At 40.1% G+C, this 15,095-nt stretch overlaps 1 protein-coding gene across 3 annotated transcripts in view; it reads right to left on the minus strand.

Annotated features, from left to right (window-relative positions):
• FHOD3 (formin homology 2 domain containing 3) overlaps positions 1 to 15,095 on the minus strand; it is a 412,474-nt gene that overhangs the window by 130,292 nt on the left and 267,087 nt on the right. For all 3 annotated transcript variants that reach the window (XM_059815484.1, XM_059815487.1, XM_059815486.1), the window contains exon 7: positions 4,473 to 4,584. In XM_059815484.1, the coding sequence (XP_059671467.1) occupies positions 4,473 to 4,584 (112 nt within the window). The remainder of the gene's footprint in view (positions 1 to 4,472; positions 4,585 to 15,095) is intronic.

The raw sequence follows: 15,095 nt of genomic DNA on the forward strand, positions 1-15,095 counted from the left end.
GGAAAAAAGTTAGTTGATAACAACATAAAAAAGTAATTATTTAATCCATACTGCATTATTCACTGAGAGTCCTTCTAGCAAATCATGCCTTTATTTTGCAGGCAGGTTTTATTCTTATTGGAACAATCCTGTTTTGTTTTTTCAAGACAGCATCCTGGTGTTTGATTTTTTTTTTGCCTGAATGTCTTCATACTTCTCCATTATCATAAAAGAATATTTTCAGGGTCACCTGGCTGTTTTCCTGTGACGATGATACATGATTTTCTTCTACCTGTGCTGCTTCTCTGTTTCAGAATACAGTTTTTTAAAATTATTAATCAGGCACATTTACTAGTAAGGCAGCCTTGTAATAACTCATCCATCTTTCAAAGGCTTTAATTAAGGTGCTGCTATTAAACGTAGGCTATTTCCAAAATCTAGCCTTAAATTTGAAATTCTTCATCATTCCCTCACTAATATCAAGAGGAGGCAGTACTGTGAATGACTTTGATAGCGCTACTCCAATCTGTACTGGATTAAACCTTTCTTTTCAAATGCTATTTTCCTCATTATGATCTCAAGCTGAACAGCCAAGGAGTGAACATGGAAATAGCCAAAAGGCCATCTACCCACCTGGGGACAAGGCAGTTCTCGTGTGGAAGTTGCACCATGAACTTACTGCATTACTGTACCTGGGTTAATATTCCTTGCTAATATATAATGAGAACCTATAGTTTCCAACCTATGATACGGACAGCATGGGATATGGGCAGATCTAGAGCAGGTGTCTGCTCTCATTCACTCTCATGCCCTGAGCTTGGATTTCCAAACACATTGTTCCTTCAGAGTCCCCACTTAAAGATGAGACCACAGGCTGGAGTCTACATGAAAAAATTAATTTTCAAGGCAATATTTTTTTAATGATAGGATGATAGTGACAAAACTCCTTCTCCTTTCAAGCTGCATAGAAAAACTTTCTGAAAGATACATTGGAAAATCATACGCTAAAAAAATTGATGAATCTTCTAAACTCGTTGGCTACTGTAGTAAAACAATGACATTCATACAAGAGAGATGAAAAACATGATGCATATTTTCCCTTTTCCTTTAAAACGCTATTTTTATTGTGGAGACTATTAAAAGCTCTCCATTTATAGATGAAGAGGAACCTTTCAGGAAACTATTATGCAGAGCTAAAATCTACAGCTTCCATTTTCTGTGTAATGGTCAGAATATAACAAATCCTGAAAAAACTAAACTCATATCTAGGTTTGGCAATGCATATGTATTTCTAGTAAAAAACATAAATCCATTTAATACTTGTATATTACGGAGTCTATTTTTAAAAATAGTAAGTGTAATCATCTATGCTTGCCAATTCTCAAAAAGGTTTACTTTCCAGCCTGTCTCCTCCACCTGATCGTGATGTAGAAGAATGATGATGTAGCACCCCAGCAATTCTTCTGGGAGCAGACCGGGATGTTCCCATAAGGTTATGACTTCCATGCAGGACTTGTGGCAAAATTGATGGGAGTGATGAAACAGGCTCACTGAAGTAAAACAGCAGAGGTCAAGTTTTGTGTGTGTTCTCCTGCCTTCTAACAGATGAAATGATAAGTGCTCGACTGCCTTTCACAGGACTCTCATCGGTAACTGCTTATTATTGTGGCTACTCCCACAGGAAGGCTGGAGCCTCAACACTGATGCTACTACAGCACTCCAAGTAATCACACACAGAGCATAAACACGTGGAGAACTATGGGGTTGCAAACATTAAGCCTATATTAAATTAATACATTAAATTAATTAAATTAATTGAATAATGTTGCCCATTGTTTTAAGTCTCAGTCTTTTCTCAGTTTCCCCTTAAATGTTTTTACATACAAATCTCGGAAAAAAAATAATCATTTAATACCTTACATGAAATCTTGACATCACAACTACACAGGACACGCACATTATGTATAAACCATGGAAAGCCTTGCATCAGGCCAGAACCATACATGAGGACTGCCACCAACTTACAGAGCGCATGTCTCTAGCTGCCACAGGATGGAAAGATATTAATATTTCTGGGAAGACCTCAACAGTTTGTATTCCTGGCTATTTAAATATGTGTGAATGTACAGCCTTCCATCATACCTACAATATGGGCATTAATTTACTGGGTATCTAACTATGTGTGAAATGGCAGGAAAAGTGGAGATACTGATAATGCGGGCCATTTACAAATAATGTAACAAAAAGTCAGAATTCACAAACATTATGTGTGTCCAGGTCAGCCACAGAGCTTTCATCTCTGTCCTAAAAATTTCTCATGATAGAGCAGCCCCAGACAGCAGAGTGCAATGCCAGCTCTGCTTTCCAGAGCCCACACAGTCCTAGTATGCTTAAACTGAAAAGAGATCAAATTCCTGTGGGGCTCTGAAACAAGAAAGGGCGGGGGAAGGGGGATCTAGATGGAAGTATAACTAGAAGCTACTTCATATATGATGAGGGCCATGCAGTTATTCACTTACGGTCTGCTTGTATCTGAGAGTAAAGTCAGCACTTCCGCGGATCTCTCTACTTCAGTTTGCATATGGATGTATTCTTGCATAGAAACCACAGATGGGATCGCTTTGAAACCAGGCTGAGTTATTATGGGGTTCTTTATGTTAATCATGTGTGGTACACATGTTGAGGAATTATGTCATATCTCATCACCTTGTATGTACATGAAACATTGGACTTTTTTCAAAGCAGAGCTAAACTTAATTATATACCTGCAAGATTTATGACAACGTTTCAAGAAAAGGCACATTGCTTTTTCTTCCTCTGTATTTCTGTTCCATTAAATAAGTCATTAAAGACAGGCACTTGCAGTTATAAGCTACTAATTTAAAAATATAAATTAAAACATGGCACATCCACAGACAAAAGTGAAAGGCTATTACATTGATGACCTAAAAAAGAAACTAAGTCTAAAACAAGAAAAAAACCCCAAAACCTCTTTTGTAGCTAAGCATAACTGCTTAATAATTTAAAAAAACAAAAAAAAGAGGAAGGAAGAAAAACTGGGTAGTTGGGGCTAAGTTATTTGCACAAGTTCATGAGACAATCCACCAACCACAGGTATGAGAATTCCCATAAACCCTCTCCTTATGCTCCTAACAAGTATCCATTTAACTACATGCATCACTTTTTCTTCACGTGTTTTCTGTTGTTACTGAAGTTGTTTAATTACTTTGGGGTATGTGAATGTGTGCCTGAGGCTGTTTTACAGACACAGAAGGGAATATACAGCACATGGTAGTGTGTTTAGGGTCCTCCTTCCTCTCTCTTTTTTTCTTTAATGAGGTTTACGAGCATGTGAACAGATGGCAGTTTGAACATGTTGAGAATACCAGTGAGTTCAGAGAGTTGACGAAATACTAAGAATGACTGTAAAAATAAATCATAGCACTCACAATTACATGAATATTGTAACTACATTTCTGCTTATGGCATTGCAAGGTTTATTTGTTTTAAATCAAAACAGAAAGCCAACCTGGAGCGTCCACCGTTCAGTGTTATGCTGGTTTTGAATTGCCCCTATCTGCTCCCCTGCCATAAGAGACAATTTGGGGTTTTTTTGGGTCTCTTCAAAACACTCATGCTGATAGCTGAAAGCAAAACCTGGCTACTTTCTCCTTTCTCCCCATCCCCCAACTTTTTTGTTTCACTTTTACCATATCAAGTCACTCAAACAAGTTCAGCATGGAGGCAGTTGCTCCACAGAGGGGATCTTGCTTTCAACCTCCATGTGTTTGAGACCACAACAATGGCTCTCCCAACCTCAAAAACTCTCCTTGAGGCAAAGGAATGTTTTGCATCAAGAGAGAATGCCCCAGGAGCTTAGCAATGGCTTTGTGGGAAGAACAAGAAAGAACCATTTTTGTTCTATTTATTTGTAAAAAATACAGTATACATATTCAAGTATTTTTCATGAGCCTGAAGGGTAACAGATTTCATAGTATAGTATCTGCTCAAGGGCTTTATTTTAATGTAACAACAGATGGTTTTACTTTTACTGTAAAGCCTGTACTATTACTGACCTCGTCTTTCTCTTCAAAGGGATTACACTGATTAGATATCATTTTCTCTTTTAAATCAGACTGCTGCTTCTCAGAAGGAAGTGGAAAGACAGCCTGGCCGGAGGAGCCTCCAAGGTCGGAAGATGCAATGGGGCTTACTTTGCGCATGGATGCAGGGAAGGGGCAATGACTGCGGTGCACAGGGCGGCAGACGGGTATCTCGGCTTTTCAGTTTTCATTTTCCCGCTGCAATTCATTCCTCAAAACAATCTTAAATTGCATGAGTACCTAAAATATGCTTTTAATCAAGAAATGAAGGGTATGTCACACAAAGCAGGCATCACGACAGCAACCCTAGAACCACTGAAATCAATGATGAAATGCCACCCTGATCTCAGCACTGCTGGGATTTTGCACCCCCCAAGTAAGGCTACTCACCTCTCTTTTCATCAACGGTAGATACTGCTTGGATTAAAAGCGGTGCGTTGGACTCTGTATACTCCACAAACACCAGCAGCAGCTTCAGCGCTGTCTTTACCACCAGGCGGAACTGGAAGGAAAGAGTGCGACTTGTCATTCAGCAAACCACAACATTTCCAGATGTGCTCCGTGACACTGGGCAAGACACGTGCAGCAATTCAGATCTGGTAGTAAGACACGAATGGAAGAGATTAAGCTGTGCCAGGACTGAAAAAATGAAAGGTAGCCAGTTGGTTGAAAATTTCATTCACCGGACAATGCTCTCCTAAGGAAGTCTCAATAGTCAATGAATCCAAACGAGATCTTAATGCTGACACACCTAATAAAAGGTTGAACATCCCACCTACGCATGCACCTATGCATATCCCCCACACTGTTGTCTAAAGCCTGATGTACACAGACTCTACTGAGCTAAGAACGCATATATTCCTTTATTTCTCAACAGAACTTTTATTCCTCCCTTTCTCTGTGAGCTTTTAATGCTGTCAAATTGCTGTATGATGGGAAGATTTTCTCCTCATGCTTTTTTCTTTACTTATAATGTCAATATTTAATGCTTAAATAATTAAATACATCGATATTCACTATTTACACAACTTGGGAGAAAGTGTGTTTAACCTCCAACTATCCCACCCTGTCACAAAATGTGTGATATACTGGAACTGAGCTTTCTGCCTGTAAGTTTTCAAACTAATTTTTGAACATCCCCAGGAGTGTAAATTCAGCAAAGACTTGACATCAGTATAACAAACCTACTGGAAATCAGTAGCCAAACTCTATCAGTTTCATCAGAGGTCTCCCATTTCCAGAGATGACCATTTGAGTATTAGATAATTTTCAAAGCATTGAGTAAGAATTTTCAGGGACTTGCTTGGCATGATCAGGTATGTGAAAAAACACGTCCTTCCTTAAGGTCAACATGCTGGAGGGCAGGGACGCCATCCAGAGGGACCTTGACAGGCTTGAAAGGTGGGCCTGTGTGAACCTCATAAAGTTCAACAAGGCCAAGTGCAAGGTCCTGAACATGGGTCGGGGCAATCCCAAGCACAAATACAGGCTGGGCAGAGAATGGATTGAAAGCAGCCCTGAGGAGAAGGATTTGGGGGTATTGGTTGATGAGAAGCTCAACATGAGCCAGCAATGTGTGCCTGCAGCCCAGAAAACCAACCATATCCTGGGCTGCGTCAAAAGAAGCGTGACCAGCAGGTCAAGGGAGGTGATTCTGCCCCTCTACTCTGCTCTCATGAGAGCCCACCTGGAGTACTGTGTTCAGCTCTGGGGCCCCCAACATAAGATAGACGTGGACCTGTTGGAAAGAGTTCAGAGGAGGGCCATGAAGATGATCAGAGGGCTGGAGCACCTCTCCTATGAAGACAGGCTGAGAGAGTTGGGTTTGTTCAACCTGGAGAAGAGAAGGCTCCAGGGAGACCTTATCACAGCCTTCTAGCACCTGAAAGGACGCCTACAAGAAAGCTGGAGAGGGACTTTTTACAAGGGCATGTAGTGATAGGACAAGTGGTAACGGCTTTAAGCTGAAAGAGGGTAGATTTAGATGAGGTATTAGGAAGAAATTCTTCACTATGGGGGTGGTGAGGCACAGGTTGCCCAGAGAAGTTGTGGATGTCCTAACCCTGGAAGTGTTCAAGGCCAGGTTGGATGGGGCTTTGAGCATCCTGGGAAGTGTCCCTGCCCATGGCAGGGGGGTTGGAACTAGATGATCTTTAAGGTCCCTTCCAACCCATAACATTCTATGATTCTATAATTCTATGAATATTTGGAGTTTTTACTAGGAGATGTGAAAGAGGATGAGTTTTTAACAGGCAGGGCTCTACATGCCCCGCTGAGAGGACTTTTACTAGGAGAATTGATTCCAGGTCAAATCTGTTATATCCTCAATCTAAATCATGGATTTAAAGCCAAATAAAAGGTGATACACCGCTGGTCCCAGAAATACAATGTCCCATCTACTGTGATTGAATCAAGCTCCAGAAAAACAGGTATTTGTAAGTTTACTGTATTTACCTGCTACCTTGCTCTGCAACAAATCTATCCAACAGCATGTAAGATTTTTAATGAGACAGCTACAGTAATGCAGTCATTACTCTCTCCTTTGCCATTGACAGGTTTTTAAATCTACTTTAGGATGCAGTCATGTAGAGATAAGCCACACTCCAGAAAAATCCCTGTCTCTGTCTCATTACATTAAGTTGGTAGGCACTCTGAAACAGAACTGCCTGGTTATTAAAATGCCTCATGCAGAGGGAAAGGAAAAAAAAAATCATTACACTGTATTGCTAAACTGTTTCAGGGATATATATACACACACACACACATACATAGTTTCTGTCACTATTAGCTCCTTCCCATTCCCTCATTTTTTCAAGTCCTCACAACACAACTCTCATAAGAGGCAAAGAATCGCTATTAATCATTTTATAGATGCGCTCAAAGACAGCAACTGTGTCTATATTCTAAAAAAGACTTCAAGTGCAACAGGCATAGGCTCAAGCTACTGTGTTCATATTGCCACTCACAGAGATGTACTTGAGCTCACATTAAGGTAATGAGCTAAAATGCAGGTTGCAGCCTACCGCTATAAACACTGAGTTTAGTGTGAACAGTGATGCAGGTATCTCCCTAGCTTTTCGTGTTTTACCCACTTGTCCTGAATTGAGCTTAATGCACTGCGGTGATACTATCTAGCAATGTAAAATTTTCTGTTGTTGAACCTAGACTCTGTCAGACTTGATGTATCATCAAAGCAGTTATTTTTAGGGCTGACAGCCAGGAAATCCCAGTGACAAACCTGACGAGGTCCATTAAGACACCTGGTTAGCCTAATTTGCAGTTGTACTGCTGCAGTGATACTTCATAGATACATGGGGTAGTCAAATTAGACAAAATTGAAATCTGATGACACACAGCATATTTGTTCCTTGGAAAGACACTGCTGATACACCAATAAATCACTTCCTCACAATTGCACTGGACATCTGTGTATTTGCCTGGCAGGCCAATACCACACTGTTTCTGCTCTGTAGTGACATTTCCCTTAGCAACCAAGATCAGTTGTTTAATAGACATATTGTAAGAATTTCAAACATGTTTCCACTTGTTTTGTAAAGTTACTGCATAAAACAGGAGGTACCAGATTACTGTAAACAATTCTAGCATTAACATACTTCCCAGATAACTACTTGTGCATTACCTACTAATCTGATCAGGAACCTTTCCCTAGAAAGCAAATCTTGGATATTACTTTTGATGGTCCTTAAAACCTCAAGGCTTGGTCACAGGCTGACAACAGGATGCATTTACACTTAAGTACTAAATGGCAAAGTTCCCATACGTTTCCATTTGACAGCAATCAGTGAGTGACACGCCGAGTTTATATCTATTTTTTACAAATGTCTTTTTCTTCCAGAAAGTAAGAAGGACCTTCTGCAATGCCTTTGCTCTAACTGTTGCCTGCTGGCCACGGCAGCTGCGGTAATACAGAGCTAGTCCCTGTGCACCTTGCATCTGCCACGCTGCAAACTTTGTAAAGCCTCAGGGCAGCCCACTGCAGTTGCACCAGACCAAGGCTCAAGTCGGCTGCTTATTCGGGTGCTCTCTGCAGGTGTCAACCTCCTGTATTAATAAGCTAACAGATGACAGCGTAAGGAAAAAATACCATCCAAGAAGCAGTCCCAGAGAGAAGGAGCGATTAGAAAAACTATGTTTTTCTTGCCATTTAGCTAGTAGCAGGACACTGTAAGTTCAATTCCTCAACCCGCAAATTTTCAGAGCTTATCCAACTCCTCACAAGACAGTCTCTCAGCCCTGGGAAGTGGAGGTGTCTGTAGGTGAAGGTACATGCCACGGCAGCTTTCTGCTGGTAGTCAGCACAGCCACTGTCTTTGAGGAAAACTGAATTTAAAACATGCTGTTTCCTGCTCAACAGAAAATAGCATTTTAGACTCCTGTGGGTACTTTTAAGCCTGCATGCTGCTTTGGACACCTTGGGCAAGTACAAAACCAAAATACTGCAGTCCTAGACTAAGCCGCACAATGGCTACACTGGGGACTTGCTAGCTACCTGTGACCCACACAACCTTTGCACACATCTTACAATGGTGCTTTTTAATACTGCTTTAACAGTTTGTCTTGACAGAAGCAGGCAGTCATCAAGCAGCTGCACTGCCCCTTGGAAACTGAAGTCTTCAGCCAGCCAAAGGCCCTTCAAGGCATCTGACAGCCTGTCACCCCCCAGACACAAGGACAGTCCAGAGCCTGACTTGCTCACACTAAAATTAGCTCTAATTATTCACCATGGCACCACAAAGTCTCTGAAAGGTCTGTTCCAGGGATACTTGCTGCCGAGACCCACGTGAAGCAGGGTCTATTTTCTTACGTGGCCTCCAGTGTGATAACCTACCTGTTAAATGATCCCTTCATGACACCCTGTGAGCCTGACCTGCCTGTAGCAACTCATGCATGCTGCTGCTGACACATTAAGCGTCGGGTATCGCAATGGGCAGCTATTCAGAAAGTTTTCATTTGTGATTAACTATGATGATTATCAAAGTGGGAGATCTTCATATCTTCGGGAGTGAATTACAAAATGTGTTTGCAGGGCATGCCTTTTCAATTATTTAAGTAGTAGACAGCTACATTGCAAATAAAATAACTGTAAATCTCAAAACTGGGAGATTGCGTAGCAGGAAAGAAAAGCAGCAATTCATCGACTTTCTTGCTTCCCTTTGTGAAGCCACAGGAGTTTTTGCCAATCACTGGCATTGTTTTATTTCACATGATGTACCCAGACGGCACAGCAATGGGAGCAATAGAAAAAAGTTTCCTATTTCATTCATGAGTAGGTGAATCACTGTTCATTTGAATCACTGTTAAAAACTTCATAAAGGCTTTTAAGGTTGTTTCTGGGATTTACTGGGCTTTCATTCAGTAGCGAAGATGGACACAACTGCTTTCTGAATCAGTTTCAGCAGAGATGCAGTTCTGTTATAATCCATGGGGCAATCACACCATTAGTTCAAACAGGACTAGATGTCGTAAGAGCAATAAAAGAGGTAGAAATGTGCTTGTGCTAGCTCATGAAAAAAAAGCCCTGGTACCATCACTTTGCAAACATAGGTGGTTATGATTAATTCCCAATTTCCACCCTAAATATTACTGCTTAGTTAAAAAAGATGACTCACTGAGGCAATATACATGCCCACTGGCTCAGTAAAGTGATGTTTTAACAGTTCTGAGATGAAATCAGGATTCTTGAATTTCATAGCATTGAAGTATCAAAACTTTTATTAAGTTAGAAAAAAAAGTCATATAGTGTTTTTGTATCACATGTGAGCTAATTTATAGAGAGGAAATGATGTTAGTATCTTCTGGCTAAAGATAAGAAGTAACCAGCAATATAAAGGGAAGAAGAAAAATTATAAACCTTTTCCCTCTGACTCGCTTTATGTTACATAGTGGAGTTTGGCAGTCCCTTTCCTTTTTATCTCTTTATATTTAGACAATCGGAAATATATTACAGACCCGGCCAAACAGACCACACAACAGGCTGCAAAACTTATGTCTCATGGAAGGGCTTGTCCCAGTTGTTAATTACTTGCCAGGAAAGGCTTAAGCCTTTACAAGGAATGTTGTCAGAAAGTTCATTGACTTAGAGACCAAAGCAATAATTGTGAAGTTCAGATTTAAACATTTAGGATTTTTTTTTTAAAAAGGAAGAAAGCAAAAAAAAAAATTGACTGAAAACTTAGTATTTCACTCAAGGCAATGTAGTTGCTTTCGATTTATGCTATTCAAATTTAAAGGAGAATTGGGCATTGGATTTTTAACTAAAGATTTACTATGGCTAAATCCTACGAGGCCTAATCCAAGCGGGGACATGGCTTCATAGGCCATGTACTCATCGTGTTGATAGGACACAGCCAGGTGGAGCTGTAGCTAAAGAAACATGCAGTGCAGCGAGAGTCCAGCCCGCCGGTGAGAGGTGCACAGAAAAGCTGAAACCCTTCTTTATTGTGGGGTGCGAAGATGCCCCTAACTTCAGATCTAGTGCTGTGGGAACAGCCAGCACCTGCAATGTGGCTCAGTTTCACATTTCACAAGGGGCTAAAACCACTCTCTGTTCTCAAGAGAAGGAAAGATCTTCCTGGAATGGAAGATTTTCTATATATACATAAAAATAAAATATGTATCTATTGCTGTATATAAAATAACATATTATAATATATAATATAACAACATTATTTTTCCCTCTGTCATAAGCAAGGAAAAGGAAACATAAATATTGAGCTTAAGAGAGTCTTAGAGTAATTTAAGTTGGAAGGGACCTAACACTGCTTGCCTTCTCAACTTAGGTGAACAAACCCAGTTCCCTCTTCCTCAAATACCATGTGCTCTCCCCCCTAACTATCACAGAGAAGCCCCGCTGAACTCACTCCAGTAGGTAAGAATCTTTCTTGTACTGAGGAGCCCAAAACAGGACCCCTGAACTCCCAATGCAGTCTTATCAGCACCGAACAGGGAGAGGCACTTCTTCAACTTGGTGGCTATACTCCCACCAACCCAGCCCCACATGCAGTTGGCCTTCTTTGACACAAGGGCACACTACTAACTCTTGTTCAAATTCAGAATGAGTAGACAGAACTAAATGGTGTGATGCTAAAAGTAGTATCTGTAATTTTCCCTAATTTTTTAGAAGACTTACCAGGACTCAATACCCTTAATGGGTATTTTTCAAGGGAGAATCACAGGCAAAAGAAGACAAGAGGCAGAAAAAGAAGATGAACAAAAAGTGCCAGTTAAAACCTGCCATGAGAAAATTTAGTCCTAACAACATTCACCTTGAGCTTGTAGCATTACTGCCAAGGCCATCAAAAATAAGTACCAGACATGTTTACTTTATCTATCAGAAAGTTAGATGTGCATAAAGAAAAAAACACTGAGGTTCTCCTAGGATTTCTTACAACATTACATGTTCCATATATTTTTATATCTGTTATTCTCAGCCAGTTGTCTCCTGTTCAGACAGGGGAGTCAGACCAAAGCATAGCTTTGGCTTACATGTCTCTGGATGAATCTCATGAGATGGGCAAGGATAAAATTGAAAAGAAAAAAAAAAGGAAAAGAAAAAGAAAAAGCTCTATAGCAGAGCAATGATGAAAAATCTCTTCTAACGTTTCCAAATTATAATTTGGGATTCAACCAGAGTTTGTATCCAGCTCTTTGGTTTCCTGCCATATTTGTTGTTGCTAATAGGTCAAAAAGGTCAAAAAGCTCCTTCAGCACCTGGTAAAACTACAGATATATAAATATACACTCACACTTCCACATATACAAAAAGACAAGTATATATATTAGAAGAATATATATTAGAAGAATATATATACTAGAAGCAAACCTTGTTTTCTCTATCTACTTGTTTGCTACTAGCTCACTATTTTACTGTTGGTTTACAAGGTATTAGAAGCCTCAGGGCTATGCTTCAACTTCAGCATTACTGGATATGGGCAATGAGAGCTGTCTGTTCTGTATGAAAGAAGGTTTGCCTCTAATGACCGCACAACGCAATCTTATCTTACTAGTGCTCTGGCATAAGGTGTCTGTATTTTGTGGCATCCCAGAACTGTGCCAGTTTGTTCACTTTCTTTCCCTGAAAGATAAAAATGCACCTGGAACCCTTCTGCCCTTGTTCTCAGAGAAACATCTAATCTTGAAATCAGATTGAAATCAGAAATCTAATATTGAAAACAGATGAGGAAGGGGAATGATAACTGGATAATCTTATGTTGGCATCCCTTTGCATAGGCACAGCTTTAGTAGAAATTGAGGTATTTACAGCCCATAAAACAGGATGCGTACAAAGCAGGAGGCTGATCTTATTTCTCAGTCAGGTAGTCAGTGCCAGGTATGTGCCTGCACGACATACGAAAGCCCTTTGCCAAGGATGCATATCTGTAGCCAGTCTTTTAGAAACATAACTTACCTGACACATACAACATCCCAGTATTTTCTGATAAGTATTAATTTTCTCGAATCTCTGGAACAATGTCATTTCAGTATTTCACAAGCTGGTCACCCATATTTATGCAACAAGGATGTCTCCACTGCAGCCAGCATCTTACTGGGCCTTTCTCACATCTGCATGGCAGAAAACCAACTGGTACTGATTTCAGCCAGCCAGCACTGGGTGCACAAGCAGGGAGAGCCACCTCTGATAGAACGGCTAGATGCCAGCTACCTCAGAAGTACGCAGGTGTGACTATACATGGGAAAGAACCATAACGTCTACAGCAAGAGCAAATAGCTTTGTAAATATGTTGTGCAGCATTTACACAATCCAGACAAAAGTATATCAGAAGGGGGTGATGTGTCAAACAAGGACATTAGGGGGTAAAACATTTGGAAACCTCTATTACCAGGATTTGCAAATGCCTTAGAGAACAAAGAAACAAACCAAACCCTTTCTATTCTCTGACTCTCCTCTCCAAAACTGACATTTGAGGCCAATTACTTAATTCCAAAAGGGGTGACAACTCTATTTCGTAATCCAGTTCCTTTCTATTCATAGCTCCTGAATGCCAGAAAGATCAGAAGAATGAGACCCTTCTGCGTCACCTGAGCCAAGTGTTTCTGGTCAGCTTATTTTTCCATCTAAACTTTAAAGCAACCTCTTTTAAGGAGAATGATGAAAAATTTAGAAGTCTAAATAATCTACAGAACACCACAAAACTTCTCAAATGAGTGTAATCACCCTTCTCTAGAAGGGAGAAAGACTTCATATGTGCTGGGGCCTTAAAAGCTGCTTTTGAGGCTGCAACGAAGACAAGCTAATTTCTCCACTTTGCTATCAGAGAGGCAACAACCGCCCAAGTCACAGGGTGCGCAGGGCACGTGGAGGTATCAGAAAGCTGAGATGCATGGGAAGCAACAGTTAAATACAGTATGCGTAAAGTATGTAAATACCCCATTCTAGGTACTGAATATTATGTACACTCAGGCATTTTATTTCATTAAGACTGTGATTATTAAATGATCTATGTATCTGCGGGCTGATATACCAGTAACACAAATAAGAATGTGCATGATGCCACGTCTATTTTAAGCACTAGAATTTTTATTAGGTGGTATATATTAAAATAATCTAGACCCCATTTTAATATTCAGCCATTTTCGCTCAAATCTTCGAAGAGGGATGCTTAAATAAGGCAAAGTAACTGTTGTTAAGTGCTTTGCAGGCTCAGGACTGAATGCGCAGACGTTGCAGGAAGGTGAGTTAGATCGAGATGAAAAGCCTTATATACCTAGATGCAAGAAGCTAAAAAATTGCCAATTAAACAACAGCCTTTTAAATCTGAATGTTCCTTTAAGCTTTTCTCTCTGCCGAGCATGTAATGCTAGGGATGGCAGAGAAATGCATGCATTTACTATTCTTAGAATGAAATTTCTCAGAACTTTGTAAACGTACTAGATAATGATTATAAGGTCTGCGCACTGTTATATATGTGGTATGTATCTGTCATTGATCTGCGGTGAGATTTCTGACATGAAGAGAAAGAAGGACATTAAAAAGAAATTCATCTGGCTTACCAACAAAACACAGGGATGAGCAAGTAGTGATTAGTGACTGGTCAACAGGAAAAAAAAAAGAAGACTCATGCCTGGAAATGATTATTTACATCATCAATCATGGTCCAGAAGCAGAAGGGGGAAAAATGAAAAAAATCTGTACACAGAAGCAGGCAATTCATACAAAAAAAATCAAAACATATTACAGGCCAGAGTGGCCCTCAGATTAATACATGCAATTCTGATGGGAGCTTTAAAAGAATATATTGGGAGTAGAAATTGGCCCTGTATCAAGCCATTTGTAATGAACTAACAATGTAGCTACATTTGTCATGCAGCAATCACTATGTCATACAGATATTGTTTAAAAATCAAAGTGCTGCAGATCCTGGAATGAGACAGGAGATGCTACAGGGATTTTTTCCACTCTCCTCCTTTTGGAATAGCAACGACGATCTTCCCATGAGGTGGGGAAGTGACTTTCTCATCCCATGAAACAGTCTAAAATGATGTTTTTCTTTGCTTTACGACAGGAGAGAAATCTTTTCTTGTTTTCCTCCCCTACAACCAGACCGATCCCTTTGGTTTCTCCTGTGAGAACTGTTCATTGTGTGAAAATGACATATAATTATTCAGCCAGAAAGGAGGACAGGACATGGCAATTACAGGACATTAAAGGATCAAACTTCTTTAGTCTCAGGTGACTCTTGAGATGGTGTCATCACACATTTGCCAAGGGCCCCATTCACAGAGCTATTAGGTATTCCCCAGTTTTGAGTGTCTTTCTCTTTTCCGCTTTCAGAAATTGCTGAAACAGAAGGGTTTGGTTTCAATTAAATTTTTAGCTTTTTCCATTGCAAAACACAAACCAAAAACATTTCACTGGAAATTTGCCATCAGCCTGTGTCCAGAACAGGAATTATGCTTCACTTGTAAAGATTTACAGTAAGATTTTCTTTTCTTTCTCTCTTCAAATTGTGCAGTTTCATCGTATTCAACCTG

The sequence above is a fragment of the Gavia stellata genome, chromosome 3 (assembly GCF_030936135.1).
Source record: "Gavia stellata isolate bGavSte3 chromosome 3, bGavSte3.hap2, whole genome shotgun sequence".
Taxonomy (NCBI): domain Eukaryota; kingdom Metazoa; phylum Chordata; class Aves; order Gaviiformes; family Gaviidae; genus Gavia; species Gavia stellata.